Source organism: Neophocaena asiaeorientalis, unplaced genomic scaffold, assembly GCF_003031525.2.
Source record: "Neophocaena asiaeorientalis asiaeorientalis breed wild unplaced genomic scaffold, Neophocaena_asiaeorientalis_V1.1 scaffold105, whole genome shotgun sequence".
NCBI lineage: Eukaryota > Metazoa > Chordata > Mammalia > Artiodactyla > Phocoenidae > Neophocaena > Neophocaena asiaeorientalis.
The window spans coordinates 812,133-834,750 of NW_020172162.1; the positions used below are offsets into that span (position 1 = coordinate 812,133).

General features: G+C 44.6%; 1 protein-coding gene across 1 annotated transcript in view; it reads right to left on the reverse strand.

Moving 5' to 3' along the window:
* Nucleotides 1-9,261: 9,261 nt before the first annotated feature.
* Nucleotides 9,262-22,618, reverse strand: part of POPDC1 (popeye domain cAMP effector 1) — a 38,976-nt gene continuing 25,619 nt past the window's right edge. The window contains exon 8 of the mRNA XM_024755757.1: nucleotides 9,262-9,386. Within this exon, the coding sequence (XP_024611525.1) occupies nucleotides 9,262-9,386 (125 nt within the window). The remainder of the gene's footprint in view (nucleotides 9,387-22,618) is intronic.

Genomic DNA, 22,618 nt, shown 5'->3' on the forward strand with positions numbered 1-22,618 from the left:
AAAGTTCTCACCACAAGAAAAAAAAAATGTGTAACTGTGTGTAGTGATGGATGTTAACCTGACATATTTTGATGATCATTTCATAATGTATACAAATATCAAACCATTATGTTGTACATTTGAAATCAATATAATGTTATAGGTTAATTATATCTTAATAAAAAAGAGGAAATGTTCCAAAAAAAATATTGGTATTCACAGAAAAAAATCACACGCCAAGACTGCCTACGTTTGCTTTGGTCTAACCGTTTCCATCTCTATCGCCCGCTTCTGCTAGTCACTCTTCAACATTGTCGTTTTTTGTTTCCTAAAGCAGGAAGCAAGACCAAGAAAAGTCTTCGCCCGCAAAGTCCAGACCAGCCTGCAGCTACAGCCAAATCACCTGGGATGCGTAGACTAGTGAAGGTTTCTGACCTTCCTCCAGCCCAGTGCTTCTCAAATTTACTACCCATTGGAATCATCTGGGAAGCTTTTAAGAACCCTGATGCCCAGATAAATTACTTCAGGATCTGTGACTCCAATGCACAGCCAAGAGTTAAGACCCACAGTTCTAGGTGTGTTGAGTTACTGGAGCCAGATTTTAACTGGTTCCCTAAGTGACTTTTATTAAAAGTTTGGGAACTATTGGCCTAGAGCCAAAACAAAACCAAAACCAACAAAAAACCACACACAAAAAAAGTTGCTTTTTTTTTTTTTGCGGTACGCGGGCCTCTCACCGCTGCGGCCCCTCCCGTTGCGGAGCACAGGCTCCAGACGCGCAGGCTCAGCGGCCATGGCTCACGGGCCCAGGCGCTCCGTGGCACGCGGGATCCTCCCGGACCGGGGCATGTACCCGTGTCCCCTGCATCGGCAGGCGGACTCCCAACCACTGCGCCACCAGGGAAGCCCAAAAGTTGCTTTTTTAACTGAAAACCATCGGACTATGAATGAGTATGCTTGGGTTCAACTTTCCCAGACATACCCTCCTCATCTGCTAATAAGGGGGTTGGACTAGTTAAGGGGACTTCAAAGTGTGGTCTCGTTAATAGCAGCATCAACATTATCTGGGAACTTATTAGAAGTGCAGCTTTTGGGCTATACCCCAACTGTACTGAATCAAACTCTGGGGCGGGGCCCAGTGGGCTGGGTGGTTTTGTTTTTTTTTACGATGTTGGGGGTAGGAGTTAATTAATTAATTTATTTTTGCTGTGTTGGGTCTTCGTTTCTGTACGAGGGCTTTCTCTAGTTGTGGCAAGCGGGGTCCACTCTTCATCGCGGTCCGCGGACCTCTCACTATTGTGGCCTCTCCCGTTGCGGAGCACAGGCTCCGGACACGCAGGCTCAGCGGCCATGGCTCACGGGCCCAGCCGCTCCGCGGCATGTGGGATCTTCTCGGACCGGGGCACGAACCCGCGTGCCCTGCATCGGCAGGCGGACTCTCAACCACCAGGGAAGCCCCAACGGGCTGGGTTTTTAAGGAGCCTCCAGGTGATTCTCATGCTGCTCAAGTTTGAGAACTTCTGTGCTAGCTGAAATTTACATACTCTATTTGCTCTAAAATTCTACAATTCTGTCCCCTCCCAAGGAAACCTCAATCCACACCATTCTGGAAGGGCTAGAAGGGGTTTGTCAGCAAGCTGACTGCGTTAAGGACAACTTTGGAGAAACCTTTAAATGATAACACAAGGAAACATTGCTTGATGATGAAAGACGTGGGTGTCGCTCATGATAATGCTATCACAACTTCAAACCGACGCGGCATTCGCGAAGGACAGTCCAAGGACGGGAGCGCCCTGGAAGACAGCAGGTGAGACTTTGCCTAACCCCTCAAATCATCCTCAAGCAAAAAAAAAAAAAAAAAAAAAAAAAAGGCTTCAAATGCTTGGCAAGGCCTGACTCACTTGGACCACGAGGCTCGCGTGAAGCAAGGAGACGCCATGTCAGCGCTTAAGTCCGCACACTGGCCAATTACGGGCACCAGAACTGGAAGATCCCTCACCTGGTCGGACCTCCTTTTACAGACAGAACTGAGGCCCCATCAGGAGATGTGAGCTGCCCAGGGTCCTAGCATTCTGTAACAATCAAACTGTGACCGGAATACATGTCTCCTGAGTGATTGACAGCTACCCCTCCTCCTTACTCTCTGGGGTCTAGATAAACTTCTCTCCGTCCTTCTATTGTCAAAACGTACTCATCACGTGCTCCAGCCATATCCATCCCACCTGCTCTTCGCTCTCACGTGGTCCCCGTGGGAGATCAACAAGGATATTGGTTGAAAACAACCACAGCTGAAGATGTCCTCTTTACCTCCTGGAGAGCCTCATTTAGCCTAATGCTGGCGTTTTACATCCATAGCCACCTCCCCCGAGAGGCGCTTGCAGCCTCCTTTCTCTGCCTAATGCTTCCTGGGGCCACATGTGGGAGACAGGATGGGCGCCTCTCTGCTTCAGTCCGACAGGTCCAGAGAGACAGCAGCCTGGACCCCGGGCCTGCAGACATTTCTGCCGTGAGCGGGAGGGATCTTGGTGACTGACCCCTGCCCGGCCTGCCCCTCAGGTCCTGCTGGTACCAACCCTGTGTCTCTTTACAAGGACTGTGGTTGCTGAGATTCCAGAAGCCTTAAGGATTCAACGTGGCAACCAAAGGAAAAAGAGAAAAGGGGATGAGAATGAATATGTACTTCATGCCAACTGCATGTTTGGGAAGGTTCTAGAATACACACAAGGTCACAGCAGCTTAAAAAGGTGTAACTACTTGCCAAAGATCACATGGTCAGAGCTGGTGTTCAGAACAAGGTAGATCTGACCTCAAAGTCATGTCCAAGGATAAAGACTCGGCCTCCTTTTTCAGGTCGGTGCTTTGAGCTAAGAGGGAGATCAAGGTGGACAACAGAGATAAAAACCCGTTTGGGGCAAAGTGTAACTAGGACCCCACCCTTTCACATGAACTGATAGGTTATTTAAATAAAGGTCAATAGAAATTTTAGCTTTTCTTTTTTTCTAAAAAAGCCTCTCCCTCAAAAGTACAAATTGTTTGTTGCTCAAAAAATTTAAAGCATTATATTTTTTTATTTCAGCATGGAAACTCCTTGATAACCTAAGGTGAGAAGCTGAGAACAAGATTTGTACTGGAGGATGCAGGCTTCCTATCTAAGAGGATTGGAAAAAGCAACAGAGTGAGCAGGTCCGCAGGCCGAGAGATCTGGGATGAAATCCCCCCCCCTTCTACTAGCTGGTTTGTTTTGGCAAAATCATTCTTTTTGAGCTTCCGTTCGATTGTCTTAACCACCTTCTAGGATTTTTGTGAAAATACTAAATCGTGTATTCTCTCACTTTTTCTTTTTTTTTTTTTGGCTGCACAGCACATGGGATCTTAGTTCCCCAACCAGGGATTAGAACCCACCCCACCTGCCTTGGAAGTGCAGTCTTAACCACTGGACTACCAGGGAAGTCCCCTAACTCGTGTATTTTATTTAAATGCCTATAACAGTCTTTTGTAAATAGTAGGCACTCAAGAGACAGCTATTATTACTCATCACATTATATTGTAATTATTCTTATAGCAAAATGTATCAATACTAATAAGGAGAAGAGTTAAAAGAGGTCAGATGAGAACAATAAAAATAGTGGGAAGCACAATGAAAAAGGTTAGCGAGGCCTCCATGATAACAGAAACCCTTTAAAGAGAAATGAGTTCGTTCTGTTTTCCATTCATCACGGCCCCCATGGGAGGCTATGGCCTGAGGCTCGGCCCCTGGTCTGAGCTTTCTGCAAGGGACTCCGGGTTTTACCTCAGTCCCTCAGTCCGTGTCTGCACAAATGGCCTAATTATATGTAACCACCAGCGAACGGGAGCAGCTCTCAAGTTTTCATCATTTGCAGATAAATATCAAGAGGTAAATGGCGCTAATCATTTTCCCCTGAAGGCTCCCTTCCTCTGTGAGCTGGGTTTTGGTTGTGGGACCTCATTTACTCAGCTGTGAGGTAGTTTAGCTTCGTTCAAACCACGTTTGCTTCTGCTGGTCTGTCATGCAAGAAGTCAGAGGGTGAAATCCCCAGCCACAAGGCTTCGTCCCCAGGAGCGGGCCCGGGGCTGGTCCCGCGATGTGGAGTCCTGCCTGTACCGGGCAGCTGGGCCAGGCAAATGGGGCAGAAAAGCAGAAAGCTTCGCTGCATGCCAGGAAGCCGTGAATTCTCTCATGACAGGATAATGAAGGAGGCTGGGAGAGCTTGACGGTCAGTGGGGATATGTCTGCCCCTAGGATATAGCAAGGAATTTTTTTTTTTTTAATGTAGGACCTTGTGGTTCATCTGTTTTATATATAGTAGTGTGTGTCTGCTAATACTGAACTCCTAATTTATCCGTCCCCCGTCCCCTTTCCCTTTTGCTCACCGTAAGTTTGTTTTCTGTCTGTGAGTCTGTTTCTGTTTTGTAAGTAAGTTCATTTGTATCATATTTGAGATTCCACATACAAGTTATATCATACATTTGTCTTTCTCTGTCTGACTTGACTTCACTTAGTACGATAATCTCTAGGTCCATCCATGTTGCTGCAGCAAGGAAATATTGATGTAGTGTGTTCATTCATATGTATTCATCACACATACACCTTAGCAGAAAATTGTTTACCTATTGGTGACATGGCTTATTGAGAAAGAGAATTAATTACTTTGCTCGTCATGTAAGATGCCTCTTCTAGTTGGGTCTAGTCTTGGGGCTGATCAGGGCAAGTTTATTAGGTGCCAAGGACCTACTATCAAGGGCCAAGAGATGGGCTGCCCAGTTCCCTTTCCAGCACCGAGCACGGGTGATGGGAGGAGAGAAGGGTTTCTCCGTGAATAGAATAGACCCAGGGGAGGGGTTCTGGCTCCTCTATGTGACCCCTTGTGTTGTTGAATCTCAGAAACTAGAAGAGAATGTTCAGATGCAGTGTATTAAGAAGTTGAAATCTGTCCTCACAGGGTAACTCTGGAGGCTTCCCAGTTGCCGCATCCAGGCAGCACTGCCCACTGCCTCGTGGCCCTTTCTTTTCACGGCCAAAGGCAGCAAGATGGCAGGCTTTTGAAACTAAGTGGAACTAACTCAAGGGCATGCCCTCTGCAGGTCTGCTCAGATTACCTAAACCAGAGGAATTCCCATAACCTCTGAAGGTTCTTGAACCTTTGGGCATGGCGTTAGGGCAAATCAGCTACATGTAAGAGACGTGAAATTAAAAATACGCACATATTCCAAGTAAGAAATGTATTTGATCAAATGACAATACGTGAAGATATTTTAAACTGTAAGGCTCCATTCAGTCGAAATGTAAATTTATTATAAAGTAAAATGGTATCAGTGTAAATGGCACCTAAAAGCAGAAAGAATGCGATCCCTATAAATAATGTGTCTGTAAAAACCATTCACAAAATCCTTGTGTACTTTAAAACTAGATTGCAAGTATATCGGTAAAATCTGTGAATAGTACTTAAAGTGGGTTTCTTAAATTTCCCTTACAATATGTTGTTACATACAAGGTACTTGGGGTCCTGTGATGATCAGAGCATGGCTACCATGAGTGAGAAGATGTGTCCCGAGTGCATGGCAACCTCGAGCTCCCTGCACAGTGTCCTAACCCTTCACAGCCTTGGGAATTTGAATTGAGTGGGTGGGAATTTCTAATCACTCTAGTTGGGGATAATTAGAAAAAGAGGTTGGGAAACCAGGGTTGGAAAGAGGGAAGGGAGGGGAAACGGGGTCAACGGTTTCTGCAGAGCAACTTTAGAAATGACCAAGAAGGGCTTCCCTGGTGGTGCAGTGGTTGGGAGTCCGCCTGCCGATTCAGGGGACACGGGTTGGTGCCCCGGTCCAGGAAGATCCCACATGCCGCGGAGCGGCTGGGCCCATGAGCCGTGGCCGCTGAGCCTGCACGTCCGGAGCCTGTGCTCCGGAACGGGAGAGGCCACAGCAGTGAGAGACCCGCGTATCACAAAAAAAAAAAAAGAAGAAATGACCAAGAAAATGGATTTTAAAAATAATAATAACAGTGAATCCTTGGAGCTGTACCTCAGGGTCTGCACCAAGCCCCAAGGGTTGGGACTGACCAGCCTTCCCAAGTGCTCGGCCAGGAGCCACCATGCACTAGCATGAAATCTTCACTGGCAGGCAAGGTCATCACCTGGGTACACTGGAGACGGGGCAGAGTATGTAGGTTACACAACGTTTCCTAAATATTTTTTCCAGCATCCAAGTGACTCTGCCTTTGGGGCCATGATAGGACCTGGGAGGCAGGAATCAGCAGCTCCAAGTTACAGAATCAGAAAAACTTCAGGCATATGGAAGGAGAACCAGACACGAAGAAGGTGGTGTCTCCCAGTGGGCACAGCATTAAAGTGAAATGGACCATAGGGAGAAACGGAAAAGATCCCAGGAAGCTAAGGATGGTAAGTGAAAAATAATTATGTAGCACCCATTATTACTAATTTAAGATCTAGAAACATCATAGGGTTTGTGCTATTAATTTATAAATATAATATTTATGAGGGCTTGCAAAATATCATAACTGACATACATTCTGGTATAAACGTTACAGTCCAGCTTCATACAACGGACTTGATGTTACATTTAAACGTAGTAGATTTGGGGTAATATACAGAATAATTTTTACAGACCATTTTCTGGACCTTGGTCACACAGCTAAGTGAAGGCCAAAGAACACAGGAAGCATCTCATTGGTGGCTTTGGCAGCAAACATGTCTTTTATCTATGCGTTATACAAAGATACACTTGTTCATTTGTATACATAAATTTATAAAAATTATCCATAGGAGATCTTTTATGTTTTCTTATCTGCTTCTTTGCTATCAAGTCTAGTGGGAAGACTACTCAATGTCTTCAGCTCCTTTTCTCTGAGACTAACTGTTGTCCTTAGAGGGATGTATTTAAAAATAGTTTCGTGTTTCCCATTCAAGCTAAATGGCTCTTTGAAGATTCCTAATCTTTTTTTTTTTTTTTTTGGCGGTACACGGGCCTCTCACTGCTGTGGCCTCTCCCGTTGCGGAGCACAGGCTCCGGACGCGCAGGCTCAGCGGCCATGGCTCACGGGCCCAGCCGCTCCGCGGCATGTGGGATCTTCCCTGACCTGGGCACGAACCAGTGTCCCCCGCATCGGCAGGCGGACTCTCAACCACTGCGCCACCAGGTAAGCCCAAGATTCCTAATCTTGAAATTACAATCTTCCTTATCAATGGCACTGATGTGCACACATGTTTTAATAAAACCAGTAAATGACTTCATATCACCTAATTTTAGCAGTGTGCTTTTAAACATGTTTGTTCCCAGCACTATAGAAAATAACCTCCAAACACATCCAGGCTGATCACTAGAGATAACACCCTCTGTTGTCTGTGGTTGACAAAGTGAGACAAACCTGAAGATGGGTCAGGGTAAGAAAATCTCAAGGTTCTGTGGATTCACAGAACATGAAAAACACGGCTTTAGCAGCATCTAAAATTACTTTCTACTCAGAGAAGGATGTAATATCTAATTACTCTATAGAGTGATTTTGTAAATTAGGTCTTATGCATGTGTAAACTCAATGGCCTACATAGCTTCACTCCAATAGTTAAAGGAAAGCAGTATTAACACCATTACCTTATATACTTGATTCGGGCATTGAAAGAAAGAGTTCAACCTATTATATCTTTATAGTCTTAAAGCCAAGGCAAAGTCATTCACCTTTGTTTCATGTCCCCAAATAAATTTCTAATTTAGCAAGCAGAAGAGACCACTATAGTGGGAAAGTGAAATCAGCCTTTCTACTGTGAGGCTAATAAGCCAGCATTTGATGGGTATGTTAGGAGCTGGACACCCAGTCTGTGGAAAGTTTCTCAGTGAGTGACCAAGCATGTAGATTTGACTCAAGTGAAATTACTAAAATAACTGGCTTTAAAAAATGAGTTTAGGGAAATGAGGTGACCCTGGAGTAGCTTATTTTTATATCTCCTCTCACAGAAATCACCTCTTGGCAAAAGATGCTTTTGGCTCAGCTCACCTGAAAATAATTTCACTGGGAACTTTTCTTAGCTGTTTAACATAATGGGACTGACTCAGAGTTGGTTCCAGTGGATGACACAAAATAAAGGTAGTGGGGCATGATGGAGCACAGCCCATCAGGGGGCTTCCCCCAACTAGGTGGCCTGGTGGAGGGCCACAGTCACACTGACCGGCTGGATGATTTAAGCAGACTTCGAATTTCCCAAACACTACCATGTCTGGAATGCAGGCCCTCACAGCACTATCTAGGCCGGGCGATCATGGCAGAGCTTGTGGTGGACCGTCTGCCCGCACACAGCTGTGTCCTTGTTTGCATCTCTGGCACCTGGTCCCTGGCACACACAGTAAGGAGACATCTATGGACCTGGAGGAGCCATCTGCGTGTCGGAATAGCAGCTGAAGCGTGCAGCGGCTCCGTCAGCCTCGTCATTCTGCGACACTTGTTTGGCCACTTGACTCTCCGGTCCTCCCACCCCAAGGAACGTGCTTCCCACAGCGGAGTGTGGGGCAAGCTGGGCTGGTTTAGCCAAAGGCCGACCCCAGGCTCAGAACCGCTTCCACTGTTAATGTTTCCAGCTTTAGGGCTCAGCCCAACTTCCAAGCAGCCTAATATAAGGGTAATGTGAGCAAAGTCTGACGAGCTTTGTTCATTATCAAGCTATCCACACAATGCCCACAAAAGGAAGGCAGTCTAGTAGAATGACGTGTCTGGCATGAGAGAAAAATATACATGAATCGCATCACACCTTTCTTTAAAATTTTCCGGCCAAAAAATCAACTGAGCGAAGCCTGAGATTCCCTGCTTTTTAATGTTACCTCAGCCTCAATTTCGAACTTACATTGTTTGTTAAAACTATCAAACGGACAGCCCCATTGCCACGGCAGAGAAAAAACTGTCTCTGACGAAAAGGAACAGCTCGGAAAGATAAGTGAAGGCATTTGCAATGACAAAGCGCTAAGATTTTTTTAAGTTAAATGATAACATATCTAGAAAACACTGTGAAAATATATCTCTCAAAAATAGCACTCGGTTTAGTCAGAAGGCTCAGTGGAACAGAAAGCTGACCAGTAAAAAGAGAAGATAACCTTCCCATGTTTTGAATCTCCCTCCCTTTCCTGCCCTCAGACTCTCCCAGGCTGGGAGTATCAATATTAAAGCAGAACAATTGAAAAGCTGTGAAAAAGTGCTGGTATTTTTCAGGATCTCTTCCAGACAGTTTCCCTCTTGGTAACGTGAATCCTCTCTTGGGATCAAGGCCAGCGACGAACTTGAAGCGTATTCGAGGACACGGGTTCAAAGACCTCGTCATCGTTTTCCGCCCCTTCCTCTATTGGGTTCATCTTCGCAGAGGCTCGCTGGTGTAGGGGTGACACATCTGTCAGAGACACAGAAAGAAGAACCACTTAACGGACAGCCTTCCCTGATGCTGGCCTGATAGATCAATGGCAAACTCCAACTGGAAGATAAAACTCTCTGGGCATCTATAGCTGGCACCAGGAATGCAGTTTCCGTAAATACTGTATTTTTTTTAACTTAACTTTTATTTTATATTGGAATACAGATGATTTACAATGTTGTGTTAGTTTCAGGTGTACAGCAAAGTGACTCAGTTATACATATATGTATATCTACTCTTTTTCAGATTCTTTTCCCAGAGAGGTTATTACAGAATATTGAGTAGCGCTCCCTGTGCTCTACAGGAGGACCTTGTTGATTATCTGTTTTATATATAGCAGTGTGTATGTTAATCCCAAACTCCTAATTTATCCCTCCCTCCCCCACACCTTTCCCCTCTGGTAACCATAAGTTTGTTTTCAAAGTCTGTGAGTCTGTTTCTGTTTTGTAAATAAGTTCGTTTGTATTAGTTTTTTAGATTCCACACATGTGATATCACATGCTATTTGTGCTTCTCTGGCTTACTTCACTTAGTATGATAATCTCTAGGTCCCTCCATGTTCCTGCAGATGGCATTATTTCATTTTTGTGGCTAATATTCCATTGTATATATGTATCACATCTTCTTTATTCATTCCTCTGTCGATTGACATTTAGGTTGCTTCCATGTCTTGGCTACTGTAAATAGTGCTGCAGTGAACATTGGGGTGCATATACCTTTTTGAACTACGGTTTTCTCTGGATATATGCCCAGGAGTGGGATTGCAGAATCATATGGTAGCTCTATTTTTAGTTTAAGGAACCTCCATACTGTTTTCCGTACTGGCTGCAATAATTTACGTTCCCACCAACAGTGTAGGAGGGTTCCCTTTTCTCCACACCCTCTCCAGTATTTATTTGTAAACTTTTTGATGATGGCTATTCTGACTGGTGTGAGATGATACCTCCTAGTTTTGATTTGCATTTCCGTAATAATTAGCAACATTGAGCATCTTGTCATATGGCTTTTGGCCATCTGTATATCTTCTTTGGAGAAGTGTCTATGTAAATCTTCTGCCCATTTTTTTTTTGCGGTACGTGGGCCTGTCACTGTTGTGGCCTCTCCCATTGCAGAGCACAGGCTCCAGACGCGCAGGCTCAGCGGCCATGGCTCATGGACCCAGCCGCTCCGCGGCATGTGGGATCTTCCCGGACCGGGGCACGAACCCACGTCCCCTGCATCACCAGGTGGACTCTCAACCACTGCACCACCAGGGAAGCCCTGCCCATTTTTTGATTGGATTTTTTTTTTTTTTTTATTGAGCTGCATGAGCTGTTTGTATATTTTGGAGATTAATCCCTTGTTGGTTGCACCATTTGCAAATATTTTCTCCCATTCTGTAGGTTGTCTTTTGGGTTTTTTTATGGTTTCCTTTGCTGTGCAAAAGCTTTTAAATTTAATTAGGTCCCATTTGTTTATTTTTGTTATTATTTCTATTACTCTAGGTGACTGATCCAAAAATATATTGCTGTGATTTATGTCAAAGTGTGTCCTACCTATGTTCTCCTCTAGGAGTTTTATAGTATCTGGTCTTACATTTAGGTCTTTAATCCATTTTGAGTTTATTTTTGTGCATGGTGTTAGAGAAGGTTCGAATTCCATTCTTTTACATGTAGTTGTCCAGTTTTCCCAGCACCAGTTACTGAAGAGACTGTCTTTTCTCCATTTTATAGTCTTGCCTCCTTTATCATAGATTAATTGACCATAGGTGCATGGTTTATTGCTGGGATTTCTATCCTGTTCCATTGATCTATATTTCTGTTTTTGTGCCACTACCATACTGTTCTGATTACCATAGCTTTGTAATAGTATAGTCTGAAGTCAGGGAGCCTGATTCCTCCAGCTCCATTTTTCTTTTTCAAGATTACTTTGGCTATTTGAGGTCTTTTGTGTTTCCATACAAATTTTAAAATATTTTGTTCTAGTTCTGTGAAAAATGCCATTGGTACTTTGATAGAGATTGCATTGAATCTGTAGATTGCCTTGGGGAGAATAGTCATTTAACCATATTGATTCTTCCAGTCCAAGAACACGGTGTATCTTTCCATCTGTTTGTGTCATCTTTGATTTCTTTCATCAGTGTTTTATAGTTTTCAAAATACAGGTCTTTTGCCTCCTTAGGTAAGTTTATTCCTAGGTATTTCATTCTTTTTGATGCAATGGTATATGGGAGTTTTCTTTCTTTTTTAAAAAAATAACTTTATTTAGTTTATTTATTATTTTTGGCTGTGTTGGGTCTTCGTTGCTGCATGCAGGATTTCTGTAGTTGCAGCAAGTGGGGGCTACTCTTTGTTGTAGTGTACAGGCTTCTCATTGCAGTGGCTTCTCTTTTTGCGGAGCACAGGCTCTAGGAGCGTGGGCTTCAGTAGATGTGACTCGTGGGCTTCAGTAGTTGTGACTCACGGGCTATAGAGCACAGGCTCAGTAGTTGTGGCACACGGGCTTAGTTGCTCCACGGCATGTGGGATCTTCCCGGACCAGGGCTCAAACCCGTGTCCCCTGCATTGGCAGGCGGATTCTTAACCACTGTGCCACCAGGGAAACCCCATGGAAGTTTTCTTAATTTCTCTTTCTAATCTTTCTTTGTTAGTATATAGACATGCAACAGATTTCTGTGTATTAATTTTGTTGTTTTTAAAACATTTTAAAAATATTTATTTATTTTTTGGCTGCGTTGGGTCTTCATTGCTGTGTGTGGGCTTTCTTTAGTTGTGGCGAGGAGGGGCTACTCTTCATTGTGGTGCATGGGCTTCTCATTGCAGTGGCTTCCCTTGCTGTGGAGCACGGACTCTAGGTGTGTGGGCTTCAGTAGTTGTAGCACGCAGGCTCAATAGTTGTGGCTTGTGGGCTCTAGAGCGTAGGCTCAGTAGTTGTGGCGCATGGGCTTAGTTGCTCCATGGCATGTGGGATCTTCCCGGATCAGGGATCGAACCTGAGTCCCCTGCATTGGCAGGCAGATTCTTAAGCACTGCGCCACCAGGGAAGTCCCTCTGTATATTAATTTCGTATCCTGCAACTTTACCGAATTCATTGATGAGCTCTAGTAGTTTTCTGGTAGCATCTTTAGGATTTTCTATGTATAGTATCATGTCATCTGCAAATGGTGACAGTTTTACTTCTTTTTTTCCAATTTGGATCCCTTTTATTTCTTTTTCTTCTCTGATTGCTGTGCATGCCAAATCATTTTGGATAAGACCAAATATCAAGGGCCTTTTGGCATGGACCAAATGTCTCCATGGACATTCTGGACAGGACCAAATACGACCAAATATCAAGGACCTTGGTGTGGACCAAATGTCTTATGGACCAAATGCAAGGCATGAAAGTCAAGAAGCCATTCGTAGTCCGTGAGAACAGATGTGGAGGGGATGCCACTGCAGATGCCTGGATGGTATGAGCTTCTCAAACATATGCAGCTCCCAGTGGGTTGCCCCAAGGTCTGTTTAGAACTCAGAATGCACACTCCTACAGTAACATCATATGTGGTGATTCGAGTCCCTTGAAGGCTGGTTTAAGTCCTAATTTCCCTAAAGAATGGTTCTACTCCAAAATTATAGAACCTAACACCATCTGGATCACCACCTAAAAGAACATTTCTTTTTTTTTTTGCGGTGCATGGGCCTCTCACTGCTGTGGCCTCTCCCGCTGCAGAGCACAGGCTCCGGACATGCAGGCACAGTGGCCATGGCTCACGGGCCCAGCCGCTCTGCGGCATGTGGGATCTTCCCGGACCGGGGCACGAACCCGTGTCCCCTGCATCGGCAGGCGGACTCTCAACCACTGCGCCACCAGGGAAGCCCTAAAAGAACATTTCTTGCCACCACCTGTCCAGCCACTACCTGGACTGACGGGGGAGAGGGAGAGAGAGAAGGTGGTGAGAAGGAGAATCCAGGCATGCAGGAGGGAAGAGCCGGGTGGAGGAAATAAATCCCAAATTGCAGCGGATAAGAAACCAAACAGTAACTCACGCATTCTGTCCATCCCTCATTCGTTCATGCATTCACCAAATGCTAATTGAGCATCTACTGTAATGGACACCATGCTTGATGCAGAAAAAAACATTATCTAACAGTAAGAGTAAAAGGTATTATAAATAGGTACATGGGCTTCTCAAGGTGCCTATTACAGCAAACTCTCTTCCATACTGTTCCCACGTTCCATGTCAGGCTCCACTTTGTCATGGTCTCCCTTGGCCCTACCCATGCCTGTGCTGGATTCTTGCTCTGCCCTCCAGCAGGGCGGGGTCAGTTAGCAATCAATTAACCAGCAAACACTGAACTCAGGCTGGGGGTGAGGTTGATGATGGAGGAACAGTGGGTGAAATCTGACTCTTCAAATACTTGCTGTACAGCAAAGGACAGTAGCAGGATTCTATGAAGACACAAAGCAGAAAGCCTACAAGAAATTTATCAAGATCAGCTGTTAATCCCTGGCCAGAATCAGCTGCAGACCAGAGGGTGCAGCAACCCTGAGAGCGTTCAGCGAGGAGGAGGGGTGGGGGCCGGCCGTGTGCTCCACGCACGGATTGGAATGTGGGAGCCAGTGAACGGTGGTCAGGACCAGAGGCTCAAGGAAACACTTCCAGGGTTCAGATCCTTGCTGTGCCGCTTCCTGGCTGTGCGACCTGTCCTCCATTACTAAACCTCTCTAAGCCTGTTTCTCTGTGGAAAGGAGATGTTCACAGGACCTGCCTCATGGGGTTGTTGGGAGGGTTAAACAAAATAATGGAATGTGCTTGGCATGGTGCTGGGCACATAGGAAATGTTACTGTCATTTTTTTCAAGATATATATATTTTTCATTTTACCTTTATTGATTTGGATGAAAAGTATACTACATTGCTTACGTAACTGATAGAATTTTGAGATCAGGATAAAGATACCTGGGAAATGGACTTTTGGGGGCCTGATATGTACACATCTTGGGGGGAGGCTCTGTGTGTTCCTTCCATGGACAGCTTCGGAATCAACGTGGCCATTGTTAGGAGAGAACATTAATATCGTATTTAGCAAGAAATGATACTCGTTTACATATAAATTATTTTAACTTAAGAAGTCTCTTTGGCATATATGACATTTATCACTGTTTTCCAGTTAAAGATTCATATAACATCATTACATAAACATTAAAAAAACTTTTTGTTAATTTTCTCGAAGTATAGTTGAGGTACAGTATTATGTAAGTTACAGGTGTACATTATAGCGATTCACAATTTTTAAAGTTTATATTCCACTTAGTTATTACAAAATATTAGCTATATTCCTATGCTGTACAATATATACTTGTAGCTTATTTATACAGTTTGTGCCTCTTGACCCCCTATCCCTATCTTGTTCCTCTCCCTTCCCTCTCCCCATCGGTAACCACTAGCTCTCTATAAGTCTGGTTTTTTTTTTTTGTTATATTCACTAGTTTGTCGTATTTTTTAGATTCCACACATAAGTGATCTCACACAGTATTTGTCTTTATCTGACTTATTTCACACAGCATAATACCTTCCAAGTCCACCCATGTTGTTGCAAATGGCAATATTTCATTCTTTCTTATGGTTGAGGTTTTTTTGGGGGGTGGGAGGAAGCAATAAGTTACATACAATAACTGTCATTTAATTATTAACTCTACAGTCATTGCCACACATCTGGGGAGATGCCCTGATCCACAGCCACATCTTCCAACATGAAAAGATCATAATTACACAGGGCTGGACTTCAGCAGAGCTAGTGTGTTTGTTGTGTATACATGGAAATTGTTCACTTTCCAACATTTACAGTCAATTAAAATACTGAGTTTCCAGAGAGACAACTACTGACGTAAACGGTAGAAAATCACCCTCTGAGCACAGCAAGGGAGAATCTCTCAGACACGTTCTTTTTATCCCTTTTTACACAGGTGACAGCAGACACACCAAACATAACCTCAGATTCGCACGTCTACTCAAATGGCAACGTGACCTATCTGTGAGACCTTGGGCAGGTTACTTCACCTCTCTGTGCCTCAATTTCTCTATCTGTAAAATAGAAATCATAATGATACCATCTACTCCACATGGTGGTTAAGAGGATTACATGACTCAACACTTGTTAAGTTCTTACATCTGTGCCTAGGATGTTATAATCCCTTTGTAAATGTAAGTCAGTAAAACGAGTTAATAATAAGGCCTTAGGAGAGCAATGGCCTAAATCATTAGGAAACTTGTTAAAATTCATCTTCACTCATAGGAACAGCACATAAAGGAAATGGGACTTGTGCTCAAATAGGGGTTTGTGTTTCTCAATCTAAGAGTGCAGCAAAATTGTTTCTTGGTTTTTTTTTAAGAAAAAACAATAGCCATGGCTTCCATCATATTTCTAGCCTCAAGTTATGATTGGGTCTCATGAAATATTAACTTAGGCTGAGTATTTGCAGACAGATAAAACCCTCAGAACAAGCAAGATGGCACGTCTAAGAGCATTATACCCAACCCGTTACGTAGAGCATTCAGACCTAAGTGTACGACACACATAACACAAACACGCCCAACGCATTTGGGCTGGGGAAGTGGGGGAAATTGGTTTGTAGTTTTTAAGCCCATCTGTCAAACCAGGGGTGACGTTCTGTGGTAATGTGAGGGTGCTGTCTACATCGGGGCCAAAATGTTATCTGCCCCCTTAACTAACCTCACCAATCACTGCCTTTTTCCATTGAGAGAGAATGGAGAGAGGACCCAATCCCACTGGAAATGACCTAGAGAAACTTTGTGAGAACTTTCAGCTTCTCTGTTGTTGACTGAAAAAAGAATGCACACCCTAAACGTTGAGAATTATGTTTTATTTGACGAACAAAACTGAGGACTTAAGGCCGGGACACAGCCTCTCAGAGAGATCGCTCTGGGAGATGGCTCCAAAGAGGGAAGGGAGAAGCCAGGATACGTAGGAGTTTTCGCAACAAAGACCAGGGAGTCAGAGCATCAAAAGATTACTGTTAATTAAAGGAAACAAGACATCGCAAGTTAAGGAAGTTAGCGCTTTTCTGGGTATCGGAAGAGGCAGGAGTCTGGGCTCACTGAAATCATTCCTTTGCTATGCACCTCGGCTATCTGGGGCCAGGATCCTGTGCTTTCGCACCCTGAGTCCCCTCAGGGTGCACGGTCAGGGGGTGGTGGCGGTGGCAGACTGCTAGATGGCGGGCATCCTGTTTCTCTCCTGAGCTCCTTCAGGGCTCACCGTCAGGGTGGCTGTAACATCTTTTGTCTACTGATATAGCCGGCAACATTTTTTTTTCACTGATACTGTGAAAGAATTTATTCTGTCCCCACTCTATTTACCTGGGAAAGGAAGAGCTGTAGAGCTTATGATGTAACGGTAAAAGACAGTCAAGCAAGAGTCATCCACAGTCCTGGGGTGACATCCAGGGGCCTCCTTCCCTTCTGGTCAAGCTCTAGCAAACTCACTGCTCCCCAAATCCAGCCCATCATTTTCCTTTTCTCCCCTTGCTTTTCTCTCCCTCCGACTGGTTTCTCCATTCTCCTCTCTACCCACCAAATTCCTATCCACTCCTCAAGGTGCGGTTCAAGCCCCACCTCCTTCCTTTGTAATCTTTCCTAATTCCTTCTGTGGGGAGATTCTGTTCTCCACCGGACAACAAATACTTGCATCTCTCCCTTACTGGAGAACAAGCATTTTGAGGGCAGTCATCACTGCCCCTTCTCTCCTGCAGCCTCTCTGAAGCACCCACACATAGCCAGGTCCTTGATAATTACTGAGTACATGAGAAAAATCCCTCCTCCGAAACTCTGCACGGGGCCTTCAGAAAGCCGATCCTGAGGACTTGGGAATATCACATGGCCATCAAACTGGATCTCTGAGGGTCAGGTCCCTGCCCTGGCAGTGGGGTGCCACCCGAGTCCCTCAAGTGCATGCAGGTCTCGGGTTACGGTAAAACCTCGCTATGAAAGGTGACTGTTATCACTATATTCTTTATCACGTCCCCTGAGGGACATCACTTTCGTATCATTGATGATTCGACAGTGCTTATAGCACAGGCAGGAGTACTGTCCCCTCAAGTCTGCATCAGTGAAGTTTGTCAGTATTGTCACCTGCTACAAAGTTTCCATCCAATCAGCAAAGAGAATCCCCAAGCGACTACAAGGCTGAGAGGCTGGGTTAAATGTTGGGGAAATAAAAACGAATCAAACATAGTCTCTGCCCTTATATCATTTTACGTCTCAGGAACTACATTGTACTTTTGGGAGCAATTCATTCTCACCGTATCCATGTCATTATTTCTAATTTATACTCAGAGGCTAAATAAAGCAAGGACAACCAGGACACCTGTGAAGGAAATAGACACGGGGAGATGCTGTGGATAAACGCCTTTCCCACCGGGGCGGGACCCACTCGGAAACGTATTTGGCCAGGGTAAACCAGGAGGCCCCGACGGCCCAGCGAGACTGCCAGCCCTTGTGCTCTTTTCACACAGAGAAGAAGAGATGCCCTTTCAGCCTTTGTGGCTGCGTTAGGGCCCACCAGCCCCCCAACACCCCAGTTCCCAGCACAGTGCCTGTTGCTCTTTCTCCATCGGCAGATGTACTGGAAGGTGACAGGGACACCGTCTGACTTGTAGCCGCCGGAAGCCGCCAGAGCCAGCCGGCTGCCTGACCCCTCGACAGGAATCAGAGTCGCAGAGAGAGTCCACTCTCTGTCTCAACCTCAGGGAGCCTGGCTTCTGTACCACTAAGGGCCAAGTATGAGGTTCGCCTGGCCCTACACGGGAACTGGCCACCGTCACGGCCAGGAGAAAGGCAGACTTCCCAGAGAAGGAGCTCACTCACCCTGGTGAACACCCGGTGTTCTCCGCCCTCCACAGGACACCTGCTGGTTCAAGTGGAAAGACTCAGGTCATCACGGTGCTGCCAGAAATCATTTCTTTGTCCGCTAATAAATCCAAACCCAATTTGGAGTATGAACAACAACGAAAAAAAGAATTCTGCTTTAAGGGGACTGTCTTACATTTCACAAGTTGAACATTAGTAAATTCTTTCTACAAGTTTGCCCAGTTCTTCATTAATCTTATGCATTGATGGATCCTCAGAACTTGGCCCAGAAGGCCCAATACCATCCCTAAGTAGGAGAACATGAGGAGAGAACAGAGGAAGAAATTGAGCTTATCTTTAGCCAAATGCTTTTTCAAGTCACTTTTGCCCCTCGAGGATGTTACTGTGAGGTTCATGACCTCCGTATAATGCTTTACTTTTCATTTATCCCAAATTCTAGAGGGGCAAATCATTCCGTATCCACAAATTTTCCAGAAAACTGATTTTTATCCTTTTTCTATTAAAACCGCTTTCAGAGTTGGGAGACAGAAGTGGTTAACTATATCCTTTGGTGTTTATTATAATCAAGAAGAGATAATTAGCATTATTTTGGGCTATCAGCTATCAACACCTTCCAATTGGCACTGGCTGCCAATTAACACAGTTTATTCTCAAAGGATGTAAAACAAATGTCTTAGACTGAACTTCAGTCCAGACTTATCAGGTGTGAAATTGTTAAACGGTTCCATCGAGTTACTCTTGCTTGGGGGATGTTTCGTATTATACCACGTGACAAAAACAAAAACCCCAAAAACCATCCTGCCAAGAAGACGTACACATCCCTTCCACAGATAGCAAGGCCTGGAAAAGGCACAGCCAGCGGAGCAGAATTTACTCTGAGCTGTGTACCACGTTCGGTGTGTTCAGGTGGGAAAGAGAACGGGAACACCAGGCAGCCCTCCTGAGGGTAAGAGAAAAACCCAAAACTCAGAAACACGGGCTCTGAGCAAATGCAGAAGACAGACTTAGAGGTAAGAGCCCTGAACCAAACAGTGGACACCTCCACACACGCCAGACCACAGGAGGTGACAACACTGGGGATACCCACGGGGGGCTTTGGATCTGGGAAAAGAGTCTCTTCTCAGCAGACCTGTTCAGGCAGTGGCTCGTGCTGCATCCTAGTTGAGAAGAAAAGGAGCTGGTGATTAAGACCCACTGTGCGTCCTTGAGGGTCATTGCCTGCAGTTGCAAACCAGCCAGGGGCCTCCACGGAGGATGGGCTCAGGCTGCCCTGCCAGGCCTTTTCCTGTCTTCCTAAAGTCCCGAGTTACAGAACCCCAGGAAGGCTTTTTCTACACAGACCACGGCGATCTTACATAAGAATCCATCGAAACTCTGCTATCCAGAGTGGTAAAAAGTTAGGTAAGAGACATTCCCTTTGATACAGCCCTATCCTTATTAAGCTTATTTCTGTTTCAGGTGCTTAAGATTACATGAGGGCCTGAGGGCCTCTCCTCACAGGAAAAAGTAAACAGACATATTTGTTGTTCTTAAATCCAGAGTGAAGGTCACATGTGTTCCAGAGAATGAATAAGCGACCTCAAGTTTGATCTTCAAGTAAGTACAGGACCGTGATATGAAGTTTGTCGAATGACTTCTCGCTCTGCTTCAGAAATACACTTTTTAACAAGGAGTGACACTTCTGTAAACTATCCGATATAATATGGTAAGATTTTTCCCCCTTTTTTCTGTTAACTTTGATGACATTTACTTCATTCCTTTCAAAGTGTTCTTATTTTTATTATGTTGAACCATCTGGCCAACTGCTTTAGCAAGTAATTAAAAACCTTACAGGGGATTAGAATTTTAATTAGATTATACATTTTTTGATGAATGGGAATGGGGAAAAAATTTTTTTTTTTTTTAGGCTGGGAAATGTCATTTGTTTTTTGGTTTGTTTTAACATCTTTATTGGAGTATAATTGCTTTACAATGGTGTGTTAGTTTCTGCTTTATAACAAAGTGAATCAGTTATACATATACATATGTTCCCATATGTCTTCCCTCTTGCGTCTCCCTCCCTCCCAAGGGGAAAAATTTAATGGCTTCTTTGCTAGAAAGGATTATCATCCCCTTTCCTGCCTTTACCTACTTACATCATAAAACTTTTTTAAATTAAAAAGAGGTTCTTTTCATTGAGGTCATAAGATTGTTTTAAATTGTAGAAACTGAATTTGGACTGAAGCTTTCTGAAGAAGGGTAGGTTTGGCCTTTGTACCTAATTTCCCTTGGAGGGACTCAGCACCAGCACTGAGGGACTCAAGCAAGGAAGTATACAGATTATCGCAATTACGGGGAGGAAGAGGAGGCTAGTGGCTCCTATGGGAGGTTCTCAGATCAGTTCCCGACTCCTGAGATGGGCGGTCGGGGCCCTGAGCTGCATGGCAACAGGTGTGAGTAGCTACGGAACAGCGAGAGTCCTGCAGCCCTTTTCTGCCCCAAAGAGAAAGCTTTAGGGCTGCAGAGCTGGTGGATAAACTCCGGGGAACAGGGAAGGCGGTTCCGGGATGGCAGCTGTGCAACAGACCCAGAGAATCACCAGTCCGGGGTGAGGTACGAGGGTGGGAAGCTCTGTGAGGAAGGTCTGAGAAAAAGGGGATACGGAATTGATGGCCTGAGAGAGCGGGGATGTGAGACCAAAAAGGCAAGGATAAGGAAAAAGAGAGGCCACTGGAGATGCCCGTAAAAACAGAAAGCAGTATGAAAAGGCATGGCTCAAAGGTGAAATAACTACTCAGAGTTTAAGGAGAAATGAAATGGATTCACCCGAAAGAAAAAGCACCTTTAAGATACGGGGGATCTGGTGACTAAGACAGCCCTAAGAGCAAAGCGACAAAAAACTTCAGGGGGAAAAAAGGAGAGGCAAGGCATGAAGTAAACTGTAGTGTTATGTTTGTGTTTGACAAAAGCAGAATCCATTTGAACTTATTAGAAACAGTCTGCTTTGAAGAGATCAGGAATCATGACACTGGAACCTAAAGAAAGGGGTAGTCATAGCCCACTATTGGGTTCTGAATAAACCATAATGTCAACACTATTTACTTGTTTTAAACTTTACAAAACAACCCACAGACAAAGCAAGGAAGACCTAACTGCAAAGAGAACAGACGTATTTAATACCTCTGAACCATAATTTTAAAATGGATAAGATGGTAATTTGCATAGTATGTGTATTTTACCACATTAAAAACAATTTGAAAACAAAAGAGGGAACAGAAATGTGTATGTTATCAACCTTGATTGTTTGAAAGTTAAAGACGAGACAACAGTTTGAAGGTAGCAGGGGTAAAGAGTAAGTAAGGGTAGGGATGCTAATGGTAGGGGTGCTAATGTCCTCACCTTTAAACAATGTTTCAAAGAGAAAAAAGAAATGGAGGTTTAAGTGTACTATTTAATGTTACAAAGGTAAACAATAAAGGAATAAAAACTAGTAGTGTCATACTGAGCAGAAGGGGGAAGGGAAGTTAAAAGTGAGCTAAGTTAGGTTAGGAGATAAAGGTTAAGAGGATAAATCGAATAACAGCCCATTATTCATCGTTTTAGACAAAAATTGTTCCAATGTGATTGCTCTTAGGGAGCAGTTAGGTTGGAGGGGGTCAGTTCTTTTCACTGAGATATTTTCTTTACTACTTGATATCTATGTGTGTATATTAACTTGATAATTAAGAAAATTTTTGTTTAAAAGACTAAAAATAGATAACCAGTAAAATCCTTTTACAGTCATTTTACAGATGAGAAAATGCTGGATGAGGATAGAGGCCATTTAGAGGGTTGGTGAGAGTGTGGGCCTTGGAGACGGTCCCCCAGCCAGGAGGGGCTGTGCTCCAAGGACCCAGAGGAGATGACTGTCGTACTCCTCAACCTGAAACGGGGGAAACGTAACACTTACCTCACTGGGGGGTTGTGAAGATTAAATGAGAACATGTATGACAGTGGTCAGCATGTGTCAGTGGCTGCAGTAGGGGTTGAATATCCCCAAACAAGTTTACGCTCACGTATGGTTATGCGTAAGGGCCAAAGCAAGGCAAGACCTTGTAACCCAGGGGTCCCCAAACCCCGGGCCGCGGACCAGTATTGATCTGCAGCCTGTTAGGCACTGGGCCGCACATCGGGAGGTGAGCGAGCAAAGCTTTATCTGCCGCTCCCCATTGCTCGCATTACCACCTGAATCATCCCCCCACCCCGCCTGCATGCCCACCCCCGGGAAAACTGTCTTCCAGGAAACCGGTCCCTGGTGCCCAAAAGGTTGGGGACCGCTGTTATAACCAACTCACCACTTCTTTGTTTCAGGGTTGGCCCAGTGGCCCTAAGCAGGTTACTTA